Genomic DNA, 20,373 nt, shown 5'->3' on the forward strand with positions numbered 1-20,373 from the left:
GTCTGAGCCCTCTTAGATCAGCTTTCTTGTAATTTCAGGCAGGTGGTTTTGAGGAATAGTTTTGCAGGCTTCTTTAAGGACTTTCCAAAACTTTTCTTTGGATACTGGCTGCCTTTTGTTCTCTTCTCTATCCAGATGATCCCACACTGCTTTAATTATGAGGTCCAGGCTCTGGAAAGGATTCATCCCTCCATCAAGACAAGGCAAAGCAGTTTATTTGTACAGCTCATTTCATGTACAGGACAATTCAAAGTGCTTTACATAAAACAAAAGCATTATAAATATTAAGAAATAGTAAAAGGCATCAACACATAATCACAATAAAATAATAAATTACATTAAAATGATTAAAAGCAAGATGAGTTAAAAGTTTCCGTGCAGATTTCATGCATAGGCGCATGAGAAAAGAAATGTTTTTAACCTGGATTTAAAAATGTCTACATTTGGGGAAAGTTTAATCTCCACTGGCAGTTTGTTCCACTTGTTTGCAGCATAACAGCTAAATGCTGCTTCTCCATGTTTAGTCTGGACTCTGGTCTGGACTAGCTGACCAGAGTCTTTGGACCTAAGAGCTCTGCTAGGTTTATATTCTCTGAACATATCACAGATGGATTCTGGGCCTAAACCATTCTGGGATTTGTAAACAAGCAGAAGGGTTTTAAAATCTATTCTGGGACTGACTGGAAACCAGTGTAAAGATTTCAAAACTGGTGTGATGTGTTCAGATCTCTTAGTCCTGGTTAAAACTCTAGCAGCAGCGTTCTGGATGAGCTGCAGATGTTTAATGCTCTTTTTAGGAAGTCCTGTTAAAAGGCCAATTCAGTAATCCAGCCTACAGGAGATGAATGCATGGATGAGTTTCTCTTGGTCTTTCTGGGAGACTAAACTTTTAATGCTGTTGATGTTTCTGAGCTGGTAAAAAGCTTCTTAGTGAAGCTTTGATGTGGCTGCTGAAAGTCAGATCTGAGTCTATCAACATTCCCAGGTTACGAACTTGGTCTGTGGTTTTAAGAGCCCGAGTCTCCAGATGTTTGCCAATGCTGACCCTCTTCTCTTTGCTACCAAACAGAATAATCTCAGTTTTGTCTTCATTTATTTGTAGAAAATTCTCCCTCATCCAGGTGTTTATTTGCTCCAGACACTGACACAATCTGTTACCACTGATTTTCACTCCCATTCTTGTGTCATGTGGCATACCTCAGACTTTCCCCCTGGTTCTTCTTAAAAATGACTTCTTGACAGCCATCCTTCCAAGGAGACCATTTCTGATGGCGCTTCGGCCATCAGTAGATGGGCCAACTAATGTCCCATTTCTACCAATAGGTTTAGCAATTACTGGGAAGGTTGTGAGAATATCCGATCCAAGCCAGATTACTTTTTTGAGAACCTTCAGTTGGGGTCCCAGTCACACTAATCCATCCATAAAGGGTGGAGCTTAACACACTGCAGTCTGTTGAATGTGGGAAATGATCATCACTTCCTGTGCAACTTGGCAATAACAACAAACTGGGAGCAGCTCCATGCTTAAATATACTGTGGATTTTTAGTTGTTTAAAGCCACATGACAAGAAGAAGGAACACAGACTACTGGATGTCCACCATTCTCCTCCTTTGTTTCTATGTCAAGTTCTTCTTTGTTATAATTCAAGGAAAGTGTCATGCTATGTTATAACGTAGCTGACGCGTGTATCACTATCTGGCATTAAGCCTACCTACCAGTTAAAGGTATGGTTGGCTGTTGAAATACAACAAAGATCAGGGTTTACCAAACCAAACCGTCCCATCTCGAACCAGACTTGTTGGTGGAAATGATGTTTAAAAGGTCCAGATGAATCTCTCAGGTTCTGCGCCAGCTCTATGCTGGATCTTTTCCCCATTTCTTCTTATTTCAGTCCTGACACTTCTTTTGTCCTCCACAAGTCCATTTGTACAAAAATACAATTTTCTATCTGTCAAACTGTGAAAATTGATGAAAGCATCAATCCTAGAGAGGAAGTAAGGCAATTATCAAATTATCCTGCAGAAAAATCTCAGGGTGGTGGTTCAAATGAAGCTCGCTGGAGGTTAACGATGCAACAAGACAATGATCTTAGAAAATGTTCTATAGAAAAGCTTCAAACAAAAAGGACCTGTCTTTACGAGTAGTCTTAAGAGCCCAGACCTTAACCAAACAGAGGTCAGGTTTCCTTCTATTAAAGATAAAAAAAAAGTAAGCGATAAGGACAGATTGAAATAAATGTCATCAGTCCTCCATTAGAAGACTTCATGCACATTAAGTGGAAGGGAATCAACTTTGTGAGTCACGTCTGACCTGACTAAGATTAAAATAACGTGACTCACAAGCTGTCTCTGATCTGACCTGGCAGTTAAAGTCATGTGACTCACCACCGTCTCTCCATCTCCTCTATTCTGTTGTGGATGTCCACCACAGTTGCTTTGATCGCCCATGGAGTTCATTTCCATCAAGAAAAACTACTGCTTCTACTGAAATAAGAGCCATTATATCTACAACAGTTTTTAAACATTGCCTACCGTACCACTACTTTCTGGTAACCCAAGGCAGCCTAGTTCATTATTATTAATAAACCCATCAATAGAAATGTGTGTGACTCGGATATCTTCGATGCCTTTTCCAAATAGCGACTCTGTAGGCATCAGTATGGAAGCCGAGCCAATGGTGCAGTGAAATCATCAGAAACTGGCTCTTACTGGCTTAATGCCACATTAATCTGATTTGGACGCAAGTGCAAAGCAAATTTATTTAGTCCAATTTTCAGAGGTTTCATATATTTTTAAGTCAGACCACAACTTCCTGATGTGGGTCACAACCAACACTGCCTGTGCAAGATTTTGTGCAAAATAAGCAAAACCTACTTCCTCTCTGTTTTTACAGGGTTCTTCTTGAAGCAGGGACCCATGTGCACCAGACTTAATACACATAGATGGAGATTTTGATAACATAGATCTTGTCTACCTGCTTTGAAGTTCTGTACATTGTTTAAGCGTTGACTTAAAAAGCCCGCTGAAAAGCCTGGGCGTCTTGCCAATAAGTCATCAGCCATGAAAACCTGCTCCACCACCCTGGGTAGCGTTCCTGACTTGTACCACACACTGATAGTTTTAAGTAGAAGATCTAAGCTGCAGAGGCTGCTAAACAGCTCATGAATGTGAATCAATGAGATATCGTCTGATTCTCTAAACAGTTTCTGCTTAATGAACCCACGTCATACATGAACCTTTCTAAAAATCCCCGTGAAAAAAACTGTAATCAATATATTTTCTTCACAAAAATCTTTACTCTGAACTTAACTGTTGCCAAATTATTGCGACAGAAACTGACATAATAACTGATGTAACATTTTCATGATGTGTACACAGATACCTGACATGCTGTGAGTCAGCGTAATTCCAGTCAGAGGAAAATTAGATCAATTTATTTGATTATGGTCATGACACTAAGCGATACTCTCCATTGCATATTTAAGGAAGCACGTTCTAAGAGGAAAGTCTCTGATGTGGGGACTTAATTAAGAAGTGAGAGACTCTTTCAGTAAAAGCTCAGTGGTACAAACAAGTTTACTGGCATCATTTCTTTAAAATAAGCATCACTACCACGAGCGAAAAGTAATTTTGTTCAAGTAGTAAAAAGATTTCTGTGGGTGTCTGACTCACTTTGTAAGAATCAATTATATATATATATATATATATATATAGAATGAATAAATGGTGTTAAAGGCTGAACTATAATCCACAAAGAGAAGGTGGGCGTAGTTTGCTGGTTTCTCCAGGTGTGTCAGCGCTGTGTGTAGCATTGCATTCACAGCGTCCTCTGTTGACCTGTTTGCCTTGTAGACAAACTGGTATGGGCCCAAGCTGGGGGCTATTAAAGTCAACATGTGACTCCTGATCAGTTTTTCAAAGCATTTCATCACCACCGGTGTGAGTGTCACCAGCTGGTAGTCGCTCAGGCTGGTCATGGGGGATTTCTTGGGTAGGAGGATGGCAGTGGAGGTCATCCTGGCAAGCTGGTTCGCACAGTCTTTCAATATCCGTCCTGAGAAGCCATCAGGGCCTGTTGCCTTCCATAGGTTGACCCCCGTCTGCGTGCGCCTCACCTCGTGCATCCCCATTGTAAAGGTGGGGCTGTTCCAGGCCGTTGGTGGTGGTATTGTGGTTCAGTCTCAAAGCGGGACGAAGAAGAGGTTGAGTTCTGCCAGTGCAGCATCGCCTTCAGCAGCTCTGATGCTGGGATTGTAATTGGTGAGGTGCTGGACCTCCATTCATGCCTGCCTGCTGTTGTTGCTGTCCAGATAGTCGTCGATCCTCCTCCGGAAGTCCTCCTTGGCCTTCCTGATGCCTCTCCTCTCTCCAGGTTGGTACTTTCTCCATTCTCAGTCTCAGGTTAAAGAGTTGCTAAACAATCACACCAAGCTGGTCTACATCTGGACCTGCCTTCCTCATATTTAACTGACTTAGCTCCCTTCTTACCTCTCATGTCCCATCAACACATAGATGTGGAAATCCGTCCAGCGTTAGGTCCGATAGCCACGTCTCCATAAAATACATTAGGATACTCAACCGCTACTGCCTCCGTCAGCTTATCCAGCTTGTTGGAAAGAGATCTCACATTACCCACGATGATGGAGGGGAGGACGGGTCTACAGTGTTTTACCTCATACGGCACTAATCTCCTCTATGATATCTTCACTTCCTCCTAAGCTCACATCTGGTTTCCTGTGTCGCCTCCATCCAAAAACAGCTCTTCTTGTGAAAAAATGTCAAATTCAGATGCTTTCATTCATCAGTGTGGATTACGTTCACCTGTAAAGTATTTTGTAGCGTACTGCCGTTCATATTATCAACTAATGCTAAGACCGCAGATGCCGCCATGTTCTACAAAAGGAAGTGATGTCACCACACACGTATGTGCTTTGAAATAAATCCGACATGGTCACTTAAAATCACATTTCCTCTAGAACAGGTTTACATTTCATCCTTTTATCAAATAGTAAACAGTCTGATGCTATTTATCTGGTTTACATGACGGCATGTCATGGCTGCTCGCTGTGTCTAGGCAGTGAGCACACACACACATGAGCGCGCACATACAGGTTTCCATCAGAGGACAGAGTGCACGCGTCAGAAAACACGTACAATATGAGAGTTTTGTAGGTTCTGTCAGGCAGGTGAAGATGGAAGAATCCTGCTCCAGTGAGGAGCAGATGGAGTATTTCTCCTGCTCCGGTGTTACTCCGATAGCATCATGGTCGTCATGGAAACGAGCACATCTGAACAAGCTGAATCTACGTCATTCTAGGAATTTCTGAGTCTTATTACAGCTTTAAATGGATCCAATAGTCTTAGTAGGTTAACATCAACACGTTATCTGAGATCTGAACTTTAAGAATATTTAGAGTGACTCCACTGAATTTTTTTCTGTCCTGAGTGGGTTTTTTTTTTTATTTTCCATCACAGTATTTCTGGTTCTGAATCTGAGGAAACAGTGTATTGTTCTGGTATTTCAGAAATGAGTGTAGATGTGCCAGATCATGTTATTACAGTAATCTGAAAACTACCAGATGACCGATTTTGATTGTCAAGTAAACGCACTCTGTTTCATAAAAATACTTATCTGAGAATGTCTTAAATATTCAAGAAAAATATGTGGAGTTACACAATTAGCTGTAAATGAATTGATATCAAATTGGATTTAATTGAAATAGAATTTAAATAGGCTGTTGCAAATTGAATCGATTCAGGAAAATAGTGACAATACCCAGCCCTAATGCTTGATTGACAGAGCAACAAAGAAAAAAAAATAACAGCAAAGAAGTGAAGAAAACATGAGAAAATTCAAGAAACTAAAAAGATGAACCAGAGCTGCTTTAACTTGCTGCCACAGAATGAAAGAAATATAAATTAAAAAAATAATAAAAAATTTTTTAAATTAACTGAAACAACCAAACTAAAATGACTTCAACTATTGCATACTTTTTTTTTCTTCCATGGTGCAGACCCGATGCTTCACACAATGATTCAATTAGCCTGAGAGCAGCTGGAAACCAGCAAATTGAAATCCTGCAAGTACTCAAATGCAGAATACAAAGAGCTGACAAATGGATGTAAGAGCTGGAATCAAAATGCACCACACCGTGCAATATGCATGATTAGACTTCATACTGGTCCACCTTCATTTGCATTTCCTGCTAATTAATCTAAGAACATGCTACAACATACAAATGAACAGAAATGTCTGATTTCAATATCTTTACTGCTGCCATTCCCACTTTGTGACTTAAAATGTAAAAAAAAAAACATCTTCCAGAAAAACTCCCAAGAAAAACAACGTTTCAGTTGAATTGCTTAGACTACAAAGAAGCAGCACGAGGGACTAAATGAGTTGGACTTATATAAAAAAAACTGAGTGAGACTCATTTGCTTACATTTCAGGGTTTCTCCAGCATAGGGGATGTGAAGTTTGAAGCGATCGCAGCACGGACCCGGAGTCAGAGATGTACATCTGAACACAAGTGTTGATAAAAACAACATAAATATCACCAGATATTCAACCTAAAGCTGAAGTAAACAGTTAATTTAATATATCAATCAGTAATTATTTCATTCGAGATGCACTAACAATGAAACTGCTCTTTAATTGTTCATGGTCTGAATGGAGCGTTCCCATCTTTAGAATGAGGACTTCATAATTCAACTGCATTATTTCTGATTTCTAAATTTAAAATAACAACCTGTAAGAGCTAAAAAAAAAAAAAAAAAAAAAAGACAAATTATGATTACTAAAGCTCAGTTTAAAAGCTTTAACATTAAACTGGCTAATATAAATTAATCATCCTCACCTTTGTTCTATTAAAATAAAGTTCTGTTTAGGAGCAGCAAGGGGTTTGAAAGAATTTATTTTGCAACTATTATTAAAAGTTTTTCTCTTGAATTAAATTGCTTTTACTGATTTTTTTCTAAAGCTCATCTACATGGCTGTGAAATGTGACTGAGGAGGCCACGGCGTAAAGAGGATTAACTGGTGATCAGACACACTGAAAGCAGAAAAATCTTATGCAGCATTAAAAATGTGACAAGTATGAGAATTAAAATCAAATTATTCTTACCATAAAAAAATGTAAATTGAGTTGCTAAACACTGATCAATTTAGAAATAGCTTCCAATTTGAGATAAAGACTTGAATTATGACATAATGGGGATGTTTTGATATGTTACAACTAGGGCTGCACGATAAATGGTTTAAAAAAAAAAACACAATCTCGATTTACTCGTGATCTCATTTCTATACACAACAACTCTAAAGCATTTTATATCACGAGCTGCATCACAAACAAATGCTCCTAATTTCCTCCCAAACTTTTTTCAAGCGTACGCAAGCGCAGCACTGCTGTCGTCTCCTCCCTCAACCAATGGAAAAGCGCCGTTACAACACATGATTCAGTGGAGGAAGCGCCTGCAGTCGAGTGTTTGGAAAGAGTGAGCGAGATTTTAAAGAGGAAGAAAGTCTGCGGTGAGGAGGTTTAAATGTATGGTGACAAAAACCCAAGTGGTAGTGGGGAAGTATTTTTGATTTAAGCTAGATGATGATGACAAACAGTGGGAGTTGCATTGTAAAGTGTGTTTTGCCCTGGTTGCAGCACCACAAGGCAACAATGCATATATATATATGTATATGTGTGTGTGTGTGTGTGTGTAATATATTTATATGTGTAATAAATACCTATAAAAAACTTTAAAAAAAAAAAAAATATTGTGATTCACATTTTTTCATACTCGTGCAGCCCTAGTTACAACACAAATGTCCAGGAATTAAAAGACAGTAGTAGAGAAATATTCTTCAACTTCATTCTGTTTACCTACAAGCCATCTCTAGTTATTATCCTGTTTATTAATAAGTCAAATCATGATACTGTTTATAATGCTAATGGACATGTAAAACAAGGACTAATAAGAGCTCTGGAAATAACATGCTGCACCCATCATGCCTACAGCCGTCTGTACAAGCCCGTGGGAGCAGCATTATGATACAAGGGCGCTTCAGTTGGTATGGTCCAGGGTTTAACAACATAAATATGGCAAATGACCAACTTTTTCCTTTAAACTATTTTTTTCCCCCAATAGCACAATCATATTCCAAGAGGATAATATCGGTTTTCATTGTGCTTAATTTGTTTAACAATGAAAACAACCCTGGATGGATATAAATGTGACATGTATAAATTTATTAAAACAAAGCCACAACAAATGTGTGAATAACCAAAGTGAAAGGTAAACGAATTACTATAGTCCCACTTGTTTATTGGTCAGGCAGTGCATATTAGTTTTGTAACTGTAAAGAGTAAAATACAGCAAACTGGAGCAAAATCTTATGATGTAAAAGTCTAATAAAGCATTTCTGTATATCAGAAGCTGTGGTGCAGCTTTCCTTGACTGAGGATTCTAAATTTGCATGAGAATTTTACTAGGACTTGTAGGTATGATAACGTACAAGAAGAATACTTTTCACAGATATTTTTCTGCTTTGCAGAAATGTAAAAATTGCTTTTGAATCGGCCTCTACTCCTACACACAACAAAGTTCTGACAAGTCCCTCATATGTCATCCACTGAAGAATGAAGAATCCTGGGATTCTAGAGACGCTTTAGTGGATCTCATGTTAAATATAACCCTGTGGGTCAGAACTTAGCCTCACCCAGTTTTGAGGTCTGTGACCCGGAGGCAGTTGGTGGAGTCGAGCCCCACTCGGCCGTTTCTCACCACGCTGCACAGCAAGGGCCGCAGCTCAGGTGAGATCCGGTGCAGAGCAACCTCAGGTGACATGTTGTTCATTGTTTCCAATCTAAGAAGTCTGAGAGAAAACAGCAACAGTCCACGAACATGATTTTTTTTAAAAATGACTTAAACATTACTTTAAAAGACAAAACACACTTTTAAATAAAATATGATTTAAATGACGTTAAGTGCTTCACGCACTAATTTTTAAAATTTTTATTGTTTTTTTTTTTCCTCCCCAACTGTCATTTCCTGGTGTCATGCAAACATTTCTTTGTACACCTGAATCATTTCCTTGTTACTGGACTTGAGGTTTCAACTCAAACTACCGCAGGAAAATTGTTCTCACCAATTGTACCAATCGAAAATACAAACTAACAGAGTAACCACCTGAAAAATCACTGAGTTTAACACAGAAATAAAAACAAGTGTTACATACAATTTATGCTGCCACTGTTAGCATCCTGTTTCTCATAAACACAATTTATGACCACAATGCAGCAGACGAATATAGTTTAAACTATGTGCTGCTGTAGTTTTAAACCTTACATTAAGTACTATGTTAGAATGTTAAATCTCACCAGCTGTGCATCGTTAACCATCGTTAGCTTAGCATCAACTGGTGAAATATTTAGACAAAAAGTAACAATTAGCGCACCCCAAACACGACTTACCCATAACCCGTCTATTCAAATACACAATGCGGTGCATGTTAGAGTACCTTAAAGAGCTGGAAATCGGTATATTTTAGCCTGAATGCCAATGTTTACTTCATGCTCTCAAAACTTTCCGGTACATGTTGTTTGGGTCCTCATTTTCACCATGTATTTAGATGTCTTCAATAATGCCTGTTGTCAGAGGGCGGCTTTTTCGATTTAAAATCCAAATATTTAAAAACTTTTAATGTTCTAAAAGCATATATGATTTTATATATCTGCAAACAAGCAAATAAAGCTAAATTAATAGGATATACGCAGATTTAATATTAAGAATTAATCTGGCAGTACAAAGGCGTTACGCAACTGTCTTCCTGCACTTGGACCGTCACTTGGGGTGTCACAGCTGTCCACTTTTGAGTTGAAGGTAATATTGGGTCGTCTTTTACTGGAAAATCATGCCTCTACATATTTTATTTAAGGTTAGCATTCGTGCTATGAGGATGGAGTCTGCTCCCTTTGAATTCAAGAGCTCTTTATTCCAAATTACTGAAGCCAGAAAGAGAGTAGTTGCTGTACATTTACAGCTTACAGTACAGTAACTGTTAACAGTAAAATGCATTAATGTTTAAGTTTATATGCAACATCATTTTACGAGTTCATTGTACATATTAACAACAGAATGTTTATCACAACTAATTGATCCCGGTTGTAGTTTCTGATATTGGGCTATAAAATAATAAAAACTGAGCATAACCGCTTGCATTTGCTTTCATATACATTTTTACTCTCTTAAGTGAACACATACTATATATATATATATATATATATATATATATATATATATATATATAAATATAATTCCAAGATAACAAACACACTGGAGGAAAAATCTGACCACTTCTGGAATTTAGGCCTGCTTGCATGCTTACATAACAGATCATTTTTGCCTCATTTGATGCTTTCTGCACAAAATTACACTGATCTCTGAATAATTTATCCATAAAAAGAATAAAATGATTGAATGAACAGGTGAGAAGAATATAATGTCAAATATGTCAAAAGCACTGATGTCGCTGTCATTAAGGCTAGAGAAGAATGCTGTGCAAAAGCATTAATCATGCAAACGACTTCACTTGTGAGATGTCCTTGAACTGACTTTGTATTATTGATATTGGTAATAATAATGGTATTTTTGTATCTCATCGATTTTCTTTTTTCCTGTCTGATTTTAAATCCTTATGAAATTGCACATTCTGTAACAAACTACACAATACTGCCCAAGCATATTTATTAAGTTAGTTGTTTATATTCCATAAAAGAAAAAACATTTCACAAAATGACAATGTGCAGTGACATCTAAAATGTGTTCAACTTGCACAAAAAAACCAAACAAAAGAAAAAAAACAAGCCTTAGTTGTAGACAAAGGGAGATGCATGCAGCTTTATCAGTTATGTTCCTTCATGGGGGCAGTTTGGCTGATTCATGACTGGGAAAGTCCGCCTTCACAGGGCTGAATCAGAGTCACTGAAAATCTCCTGTAAAAGCAGCCACCGCAGAATATGTTCAGCTGGTTATCATCCAAGCATTACTGTTTTTTTTTTTGTTTTTTTTGTTTTTTTTTAACTAAGTGGAGTTTTCCAGACGAAGCTACAGTTTAGCTTTCTCTGAATTGAAAGCCTGGAAAAAATTACTAAAAAGAGTATTTAATGAACAGTTTGTGTTTTTGAGGGTTATGGGTTGAATTTAATAATTATCTTCATGATTACGGTAATTATATTTAACCATAAATGGTCTTATCATTGTAACAGTTAGCATCACATTAAGTCTTGACTTCATGATTAGTTTAAAAAAAAAAAAAACAGAAATGGGTTCAGAAACATTTTCTTGTGGATTTCCTCTAAAGTGTTTGACCCTCTGTGAGCAACCTTGATTTGCATTTAGATGAATCAATTTAAATGCATCATCTTCTCATGTTAGAGTGCAGAAATATACCTGTGGTAATACTCATTTAACACTTTTTGAACCACACTGTACATGCACACCTAAAAATGAGGTTGATTAGTTACTGAAAGATAATTCAGCTCAGTTTCAACAAATGAGGAAGAACTTTTAAATGTCGTTCAGGAGTTCAGGTCTCATAACATTCTCCTGTAGATGAAGGGAGGAGAATTCTGGGTTGACTTTTGTTGCCTGCAGAAGGAAAACAATATCCTGCATGATGTGGGGGGAAAGAGTTGAGCCATCCCACAGCCAGCGGCCAAGCTTTCCAAGTCTTCCACTGCCTAGGAAGAGATTTAAGGAGATTAACACGCTAGCATTAGCTCCGATACAAACAGGGGATTGAATTAATTAAAGACTTCGATGGGCTGCGGTGTGTTCACGTGGTGTAGCATTGAAATGCCCCCCACCTACCCCTGGTTAAGATTGGAATTTGTACAGCTCAGCCTGTGATTTGCTCTATTTTTACCTTCTTCCTTGTTTCAGTCAAGCTCACGGTGAAGTGGGAGATAAATAAAATCGAGTGGTTTTTGTTTGGAGGCTGTTGAGAAACTAGTTTACATATTTTCCCTGAAATGCCCCTGCTGTGCTTTAGACTATGGCCTCATTTCTGATTATGTTCCACAGCACGAAAAGTGTTGAGACAACCTAAATTGTAAACATGCAGTAAAATGAAGCCTCTCAAATATTAGAGAAAATAACACAAATGTGTGTGTTGATCATCAGATCATGACCGAGGAGGCTTTTGATGTCATGGTGGTCGGCTCTTGCATGACCGACTTAGTGAGGTGAGTAACTAACACAAACATATTGTGTCACTTTGTTTATTGGTTGAAATGACCATAAATCAGATCTATATTTAATTAAAAGTCTCAGTGGGAAGCTTCCAGCTAAATCTGGGCTCAGGAAGCTGCTCTGCTTCCTCAGGTGGACTCAACAGGAAGAACATGTTGGGCAAATTTTTATGGCCTAATTAGGAAATGTTTTCTGTCAATGTAAAACCCTGCATGATGTTTAATATGTGAATATAACTGATGGATTTATTGGATATTTACATTTTAAAAATGGAGTAAACTGTATTGAAATGAATGACAATATGTGTGTAATGAATGTGTAGTTTTTGAGGGAAAGGCTGTAGACTACAGGACTAATTAGAATAGAATAGAAATACTTTATTAATCCCTTCGGAGAGCCTCAGGGAATTAACTTAGTATTTAACCCAGCAATTCCTATCAGAAGAGGTGGATAAACTAAGACGTCCCAAGATGATTTTATGTCTCATATTTTTTTACTCAATATTAAAAAAAATACTGTAAATAGATAAGCCAACAGATTAATAAAAATTGCTCTACAATGAATATTAATGTATAGATGAGCAAATTAAATTCAATAAATTAATGTTTTTACTTTACTTTAATTCTGTTGTGATTGCAGCATATTTCCTTTTGCAGGATGTGAAGTTTCTGACTCATTAAATCCAATAAGGAAAAGAAGCAAAACTTTATATAAAAATTACATTTATTAATAAATAAAAAAATAAAAAATAAAATATAAAACATAAAAAAACATAATGCATCAAAACAAAATAAATAATATATTATGACAACAAATAATATCATTCTGAGACGTCATATGGAAAATAAACCTAATTTCTATATGACTATAGCTTCTATGAGGCAATCAAGTCTTCTCTCATTATCAGTGGTGTGTTTACCTTCTTAGAAGTACAGGTAATGTCCAGAAGCTTCACGTCACAGGAAACACTCCTGTCATTTACAATGTGAGATGACATCACGTCATATCCTGCAGACTGTTTCTGATAATGAACTCAGTATTTTTCCATTTTTGACTGAACTGCTTCAGACAGTGTGCAGACAGGTTTAACTCATCAGCCAGTCAACAGAGAAGATGTGAACAGTTTCCACTCTTTCACCCAAAAATTTGGCTTTGCTTTGCATTGTTCTGATAATGTTGACTAGAACCAGAGCAGATAAAAACTCCCTGAGAGTTATTACAGCAAGACTAAAGATTTATCATTTCCTGTTGCTGTCAAAGCTAAAAGTTGGTGTTTGTGATTTGTTTCTGATGCTTTTTTTGACAAATGTGAGACAAATGTTCAGATAACTACTGTTTTATTACAGTAGAAGATATAGAAAATTTTCAAATAATCTATGTATTTCTATTTTTTTATTTCAGATATCTATATATTTAGTTATTTCATAAGCATATTTATTTATTTAAGGGTAACAATTACTGAAATCTGGTGGTCAAGTTATAGATCGAGCTCATCTCAGACATACTTTCCAGTGGTGCCAGATCACGTGGAAATAACATGAAATAACAAGTTAAAAAAAACTGACCTGTTCCTAAAAAGGAAACCCAAAACCATGTGACCTTATTGACCACTATATGACAGAGATGTATATTTTCAGATAATGACTAGGGGCATTGAAGAATGAATCACTGGATGAACATATTCTTACTTCACCCTTTAACACATCGAGCTGTCATTGGAGCACGTAGATCCTTAAAATCAGCAATATAAAGTGTAAATTTATTCTGTTACACATAATTAAAATGTGCGTGCTTACCCAAAGTTGCCAAAAACACTTTGTTGTGTTTTACCTGCATTTCCACCTCAAAGTGCCCAGCAAATGAGAGAAAGTATGTTCAGAAACTTTGCTAATGGGGCTGATTTGATTTTTTCTGACTAATTCATGCAGTGGTTGTAACTCAGGAGATAGAGTGGGTATACTGGTCATCTTCCAGTTCGAAGGGAGGTTTGAAACAGAACGTCCTCAGTTCGCATGTCATATGTCCTCCTGTGGGATGTCACAGAAAGTATCTGCTAAATAAATGGAACGACTCGCACCTACATATGGGGAAAGAAGGCAGAAAGAAAGGAGTTTTGGAAGATCCTGCTACAGGAAGAAAAGCTTAACAATTGATGTTTGTTTTTTTTTCTACCCAGCCAACATGCTTGTTTGGAGCAGGAAAATTTAGCTCATTTTTTTAAGGCTTATTCCATTGAAGAGTTGTAAGGGGGCTGGAGTATTTGCTATTTAATCATCAATTTATTCATATTTTTAACAAACAAACAAAAAGAAATCAAGCTTAACTCATTCTTTTTCTCTAAAGAAGCACCACTAAACTTAGGTAGATTTTATCCTAACGACGGCTAATTCAGCATCCATCTTGTATCCTGTTTCTTCTCCGAGCTCTCTCCAGCCAGTAAAAGTCAGTCTCATGTTGACTCTTGCTTTATCTCTTGCTTTTGTCCCGTTTTCTCTTCCTTTTCCTTTTTGCCTCTGATGATGTCCTCTTGCATTTCTTTGATCAGCCACGGTGCATGTTCAAAGCTAGCAGGTGACGCCACTCGTATAGTGGACGCAGCATCGTGGAAGAAAATATTGTGATTTCTCTGCCGTAACACTTTAACAGTAATGACAGTTATTATCATAGTTTTATTGCTATGACAACTGTGTAACAGCATACAGTTGGTATCACAAACAACTGTCCAAAACTGTGAAAATATTCTTGCTTTAGCTACTTTTCTTCTAAAACAGGGCTGTTTTATGATTTACTGTTGAATGCAATGAGTCCTGCAATATACATATGAAATCCTTAGCTGTGGCTAACACTACCACTAGCTCAGGGGTGTCACCCCTGCACTAGCTCAACCACTGACATGTAGAGCTGTCTTGTTCTTGGTATTTACTCTTCTTTGGAACGTTTACATTCCATCAGCCCAGGAGGATTAAGCAAGGCATTTCTCCACATTCCAGCTACACCAGTTTCTCCTAAAGACAGGAAGTTAGTCCTAATGAAATACATGAAACAAAACTGTCTCATCTCTCATATTTCGCCTGTAAATGCAGCTCCCCTTTTACTTAAGAAAGACATTAGAGGACAGCTGGACATGACATATAGACCTGATGTCTGATTTGTTACCAGGCTGCAGGTAGCCACAGCCAACAGACCCAACCAGCTGCAGTTGTGAGGTAGACTAATGAGAAGCCAGCATTTTTTCAGCTTTTTAGAAAAAACTGAGGTATTTGAAGCATCTGCCACCGTCATCAAAATCTATGTCCTTTAATTATTCTCACATTCGCCACACGCCACCACAACAATCATCCTCTTTCTGCAGGGGCTATATTTTGATGTGCACGTTGATGGAAAATATGGCATCTAGACAGATGGGAGTTTTCCATCATGGTTTGTAATGAGAATACAGGAAGTGGTTTAAAGTTAGACAAGGCTGCTGCCTTTTCAGTATTTTTCCAAAAGAAGCCACAGGGACCTTCAGTGTTTATTTAAACAGCTTCCAGGCTGTTAGGCATTAACAGTAAGTTGGCTTCCTTTTGTTAAATAAGAGCATATAAAGTTGAAAACAGCAGCATAAACATCACATAATCTGCTGTTATAAAAAAAAGTTCATTAATAACAGATCTAAGATGATGCAGTTGGGATCGTATTATTGGTAAAACCAAAAGAAATTTCAGAGCAAAGTGTGCAGATAATCCTGCTGCATAGGAAAATGTCAGGGTTGCATCATCCTCATACGTGGTGCAATTCTTCGAGCCAAGTTAGATCCATTCCCACAAATCATTAGTCATCAGTTACAGCGTAGTGTGTTAGCTGAAAACAATTTATCACCTGTCTCTGAGCAATGCAACAATCTCAAAAGACACCTAAAGCGTATTTAATGCCAGAGCTCCACATGAGCTCCAGCCAACTACATGGTTGTTGAGTCTATATGCTGCTTCATGTGCCAGTAAAAGAAGATCTAAATAAACAGTCTGTGCTGCTGTGCTGTGGAAGAGGATCGCGTCTCTCATCAGAAACACATGCCCTCTCCTAGTGGGGTTTTCAAGAGGAAGCATTTATTTAGTTGCTCATTAGAAATTCAACTAGTGAACTTCTTTGAAGGGCAGGAACTGTCAATTAAGGCCTTAATAAGCTTACAGCAAATGGCCTGGTTCTTGTTTTTATTTATTTATTTATTTTTTTCCAAGGGGGACTGGTATTTTCGGATGGAGGTCAGAATGCTGATATGGAAATACATTTGCAGCCCTTCAAAGTGACATGCATGGCTTTGAAGTGAAAAATCCAGTCAGTGTTTGGGTGGCAGTACAATTGACTGTCAGACAGCAGAGACACACATACACACACTCTTTCTCTTTATGCCTAAGACAAACAAATGTAACACACTAGGGTTTAGTGGTAATCTATCAGTCAGGCTGTGAGGCATGTTGTTATAGTGAGAGGTTGTTCTACTATCTGTAGCTCACAAAGAGGTGGTGCAGATCTGCCGAGGCTTTTAACCCGTTGACAAAGCCATACAGCACCCCCTGCTGCTGCAGCTCGCCGACTGGAGACGCTTCCCACTCAACCTGCTCTCTAAAGTTTCATTAAATATGGAGCAGAAACGAAATGCTGCACAAAACTAAACAACTTCTATAAAAAATAGAAATGATTTCACTAGAATTTACCTCAAACATCAGGGTTGCTAAACAAAAACTAAAGGATGGCTTCAGGTTTTTTTTTTTTTTTTTTATCTTAATGGAGCTACAATGTCAGTGATGCATCCTGATATATGAGCAGTCACATTTTCCTCCAAAGCCAAAGCCCTATTTCACAATTTTGGAGAATTTTATTCTGAGTCAGCGACTGCATTTGATGGGTTTCTTCTCTTTGGATGTGCTCCACCTTTCCATGTGTTTTTATTCAATTTGGCTCAGAAGTTTTTGCAAAATCTCACTGACAGAAAGAAAAATGATGCAACTAGAAAAACAAGAGCAAATGATGTGTCTTTGTGATGGACTACTGGTAAGAAAGAACCTAAAGACCCAATTTGAAACTGGTTCTTTGCTAAGTTGTCTGTTATTTTTAGACACTAGACTGGTTCAGCCCTTGACTAAGATGCCTTTTTAATGCTTCAGTGATTCTTCAGTCATGTTTTAGTAATTTGCAGGCAAAAGATAAGATACATTACTGTGAAAATGGAAAGGTACAGTGACTGGACTGGTTATTCAAGCAATCAATAGATAAAAAAACTATGAAATATGTTCAAAAAGCCTTGAAAAGTATTACTCAAGACCACTTCAAGAGATTACAAGAAAATCTTAGAGTGGCTCAAAACTTTTGCACAGTATTGCCTGCTGTGTTAAAGATTTGCCTCGCAACCATATGAGTAAATCTATAAATGTAAAAATTTATAAATAAAACTGGGATGTTTCCATAAGCACCAGTCATTTCAGACATGGAGTAGCACCATAAGTGGCTCGTTATATCTGATGGTATAGGCCGCTTCGATCCACCAAGAGTATAATGGCAAATCTCACGCTGCTCTGACAAATGGTGAGCACACAAAAATAAACACCCACATATGCACCGCTTGCCTGCAAAACGGTTCACCGTGTCCATGGTATGTTGTGCTCGCTTTGCCTGTTCTTTGTTAAGCCCCTTACCTTGTCCTGGTGGACACTGTGGACAAGGGCAAATATGCAAGATGGATTAAAAATGTCTCCTCTCAATGGTCTTTGGACTTGAAAAAAATAATTATCTGAATCATAGTTTGAGCTAAAGGTCTTTCCTCTTGAATTAATATATTTATGATGTTTAGAATGACTGTGCAGCTTGCATCCTCACTGTTCACTGGTTTTTCAAAACTGTAACACCGGTAAAAGCTTGAAAAATGCTCAACTCTGTAGCGGAAATAGTGGAAAACAACATTTGAGTTTGTTTTTGTCCTCCTCTGCTTCCTTGTGTTGCTCACCACCAGCTGAAGCATGGCCTTAACAGCAACAGAGGAGAAGGAAATAAGAGCCAGCCTCAAAGCAAACACTTCACGTCACTGAACACCTGCTTTGGCCTTTTGCTTCTGTGGGAGAAAACGCACTGAGGTTGCACTTTAGCACATAACTGCCCTGTTTGCTTGGAGCACTCACCACAGACAACAATAACCGAGTGTCTCACAAGACTTGATGAGACACGAGAAGCTTTATTTAGGAATTAGGAAATCTCTTTGTCTTAGCTGCCAGTTATCTGTCATCACGTGGCTCTAAGACAAAAGTTTAGTCATTATGTTAAAATTATATTATGACAAGTGTTCTTATGAAGGACAAGAATGTGAATGTATTTAGATTAAATCAACAAGGGTGGACATTTGTTAGTGGCATCTTCTTACCTGATTAATCTTTTTTAGCAACCACACCTGAGAAGGCCTTCCTTACAGTTTTATAAAATCAGTTTTTTTCTCAAATGGGCGTCCATATACCCCTTGGGGTGCTTGGAGACACTCCAAAGTGTATGTGAAAAAATAAAAAAGGAGATATATTTATATATAAAATATGTCAATTAAATAAAAATTAAATAAGCAGAAAACATTTATAAACAAAAATATGAATAAAATGGAAATATTATAAATAAAATTTAAAATATATTTGATATATATTAAAGCAATAAAATGTATTTAAAACTATGTCAAATTTATACATTTTTAAAATAAATTTTAAATTAAAAATATAAATTTATTTTAAAAATGTAAACATGTTTATAAGAATATAAATATTATATCCTATTATTTTAAACATAAAATATATAGAATAAAAATATTAAATGAAATATATCAAAATATAATGTGAAAATAAATAAAATAACCAAATTATATAAATGTGTAATTGGGGCTAAATATTATAATAGTACACTTAATTTTCCCCAGAAATCTCAGGTTGTTTTTAATATGTTTTCTAAAAGGATAGTTCATTAAATGTAAACATGTTGATAATATACTTCTCTGCATTATAATAAAGGGGAAAATGTGGAGTTTTCATTAAATAGGTTATTATTTTAGTGACCCAGCCCACTGAAGATCAAATTGCGCTGTATGTTATCCTGTAGCAACTTTCTAAACGCCATGTTGCTCCCCATTTGTGTCCTTCACTTGTAATTTTCTGCTAATCCTTTGAGCTTTGTTTAAATGTAGAAAACAAAAAGAAAAGTGCAATTTTGGCTCTAGTTGCATACAGTATCACTTTGAGTATATGGTAAAGTGTTACCTGACACCCACAAATTATTCACAAGCTTGTAGAAATTATTACAAAATAGTATCAAATTATGCACTTTTATTCTGTCACAGTATTTATTACCAGTTATTATTTTAAGGGTGTTAATGGATGTTATTCTTCCCAAGTGAGTTAATATTTATGCATAAATATTAGCCTTACAAACAGCTGCATAAAGGAAAAGTCATTAATCAAACTTATTTCTTTGATAAATATTAGCTTAAATGTGATCATTTTTAGCTCTAATTAATTTAACATGAATGCTTTTCGCTTGTAAGCTGACTTTCTGTAAGTGGTGTTGTGACTTTAAGTCAGTAGTGACAAGTCTATCCAACAAGGATCCTCAATCCTGGTCCTCGAAGGCCGGTGTCCTGTAGGTTTTAGAAGCTTCCCTGTTGCAACACACATATACAATATAAAATGTATGCCATAGACTATCTGATTCCAATAAGGGGGAAAAAGGTGATTTAATTAGTTTAAAAAATAAAAATATATTTCATCATGCATATATTCTCTATAGTAATACTGTATCACCACGATCACAGGTGATCCAGTATCAAATAAAACATTTTCTTTGTTGTTAAATTTTGAAACAGTGAAATGGTGGATAAAGATTGATCAGACCATTAGGGCTTTTTTTTTTAGAAGTGTGAAACATTTAATTGCTTTTGCTTTAATGGGAAGCATGTAAACAAAGAAAAACAAACCACTTCACTTGACATTTCATTAAGCTATTCACAAAGTACAGACAGAGTTGTACTGATGTTTTCATATAGCTTGTTGCTAATAAGCAGAAAGTATTTCACTGTGTCGTTTTTTATCCAAAACATCTTGTTACTCAACAATCAGAAGTGTTTGT

General features: G+C 36.9%; 2 protein-coding genes across 3 annotated transcripts in view; one reads left to right on the forward strand and one right to left on the reverse strand.

The window, feature by feature from the left end:
• The window catches only part of babam2 (BRISC and BRCA1 A complex member 2), a 105,839-nt gene extending 96,213 nt beyond the window's left edge, over nucleotides 1-9,626 (reverse strand). Inside the window, exons 1-3 of one of the 2 annotated variants that reach the window (XM_041971398.1) lie at nucleotides 9,512-9,626; nucleotides 8,711-8,866; nucleotides 6,444-6,520 (exon numbers count right to left, since the gene is read on the reverse strand). In XM_041971398.1, coding sequence (XP_041827332.1) covers nucleotides 6,444-6,520; nucleotides 8,711-8,847 — 214 coding nt within the window. In that variant the 5' untranslated portion in view covers nucleotides 8,848-8,866; nucleotides 9,512-9,626. Of the gene's footprint in view, nucleotides 1-6,443; nucleotides 6,521-8,710; nucleotides 8,867-9,464 lie in introns of both variants that reach the window. The other variant, XM_041971399.1, reaches the window with a different exon arrangement.
• A 178-nt stretch (nucleotides 9,627-9,804) lies between these two features.
• rbks (ribokinase) overlaps nucleotides 9,805-20,373 on the forward strand; it is a 38,835-nt gene continuing 28,266 nt past the window's right edge. Inside the window, exons 1-2 of the mRNA XM_041972042.1 lie at nucleotides 9,805-9,873; nucleotides 12,175-12,236. Coding sequence (XP_041827976.1) covers nucleotides 12,178-12,236 — 59 coding nt within the window. The 5' untranslated portion in view covers nucleotides 9,805-9,873; nucleotides 12,175-12,177. The remainder of the gene's footprint in view (nucleotides 9,874-12,174; nucleotides 12,237-20,373) is intronic.

The sequence above is a fragment of the Melanotaenia boesemani genome, chromosome 20 (assembly GCF_017639745.1).
Source record: "Melanotaenia boesemani isolate fMelBoe1 chromosome 20, fMelBoe1.pri, whole genome shotgun sequence".
Taxonomy (NCBI): domain Eukaryota; kingdom Metazoa; phylum Chordata; class Actinopteri; order Atheriniformes; family Melanotaeniidae; genus Melanotaenia; species Melanotaenia boesemani.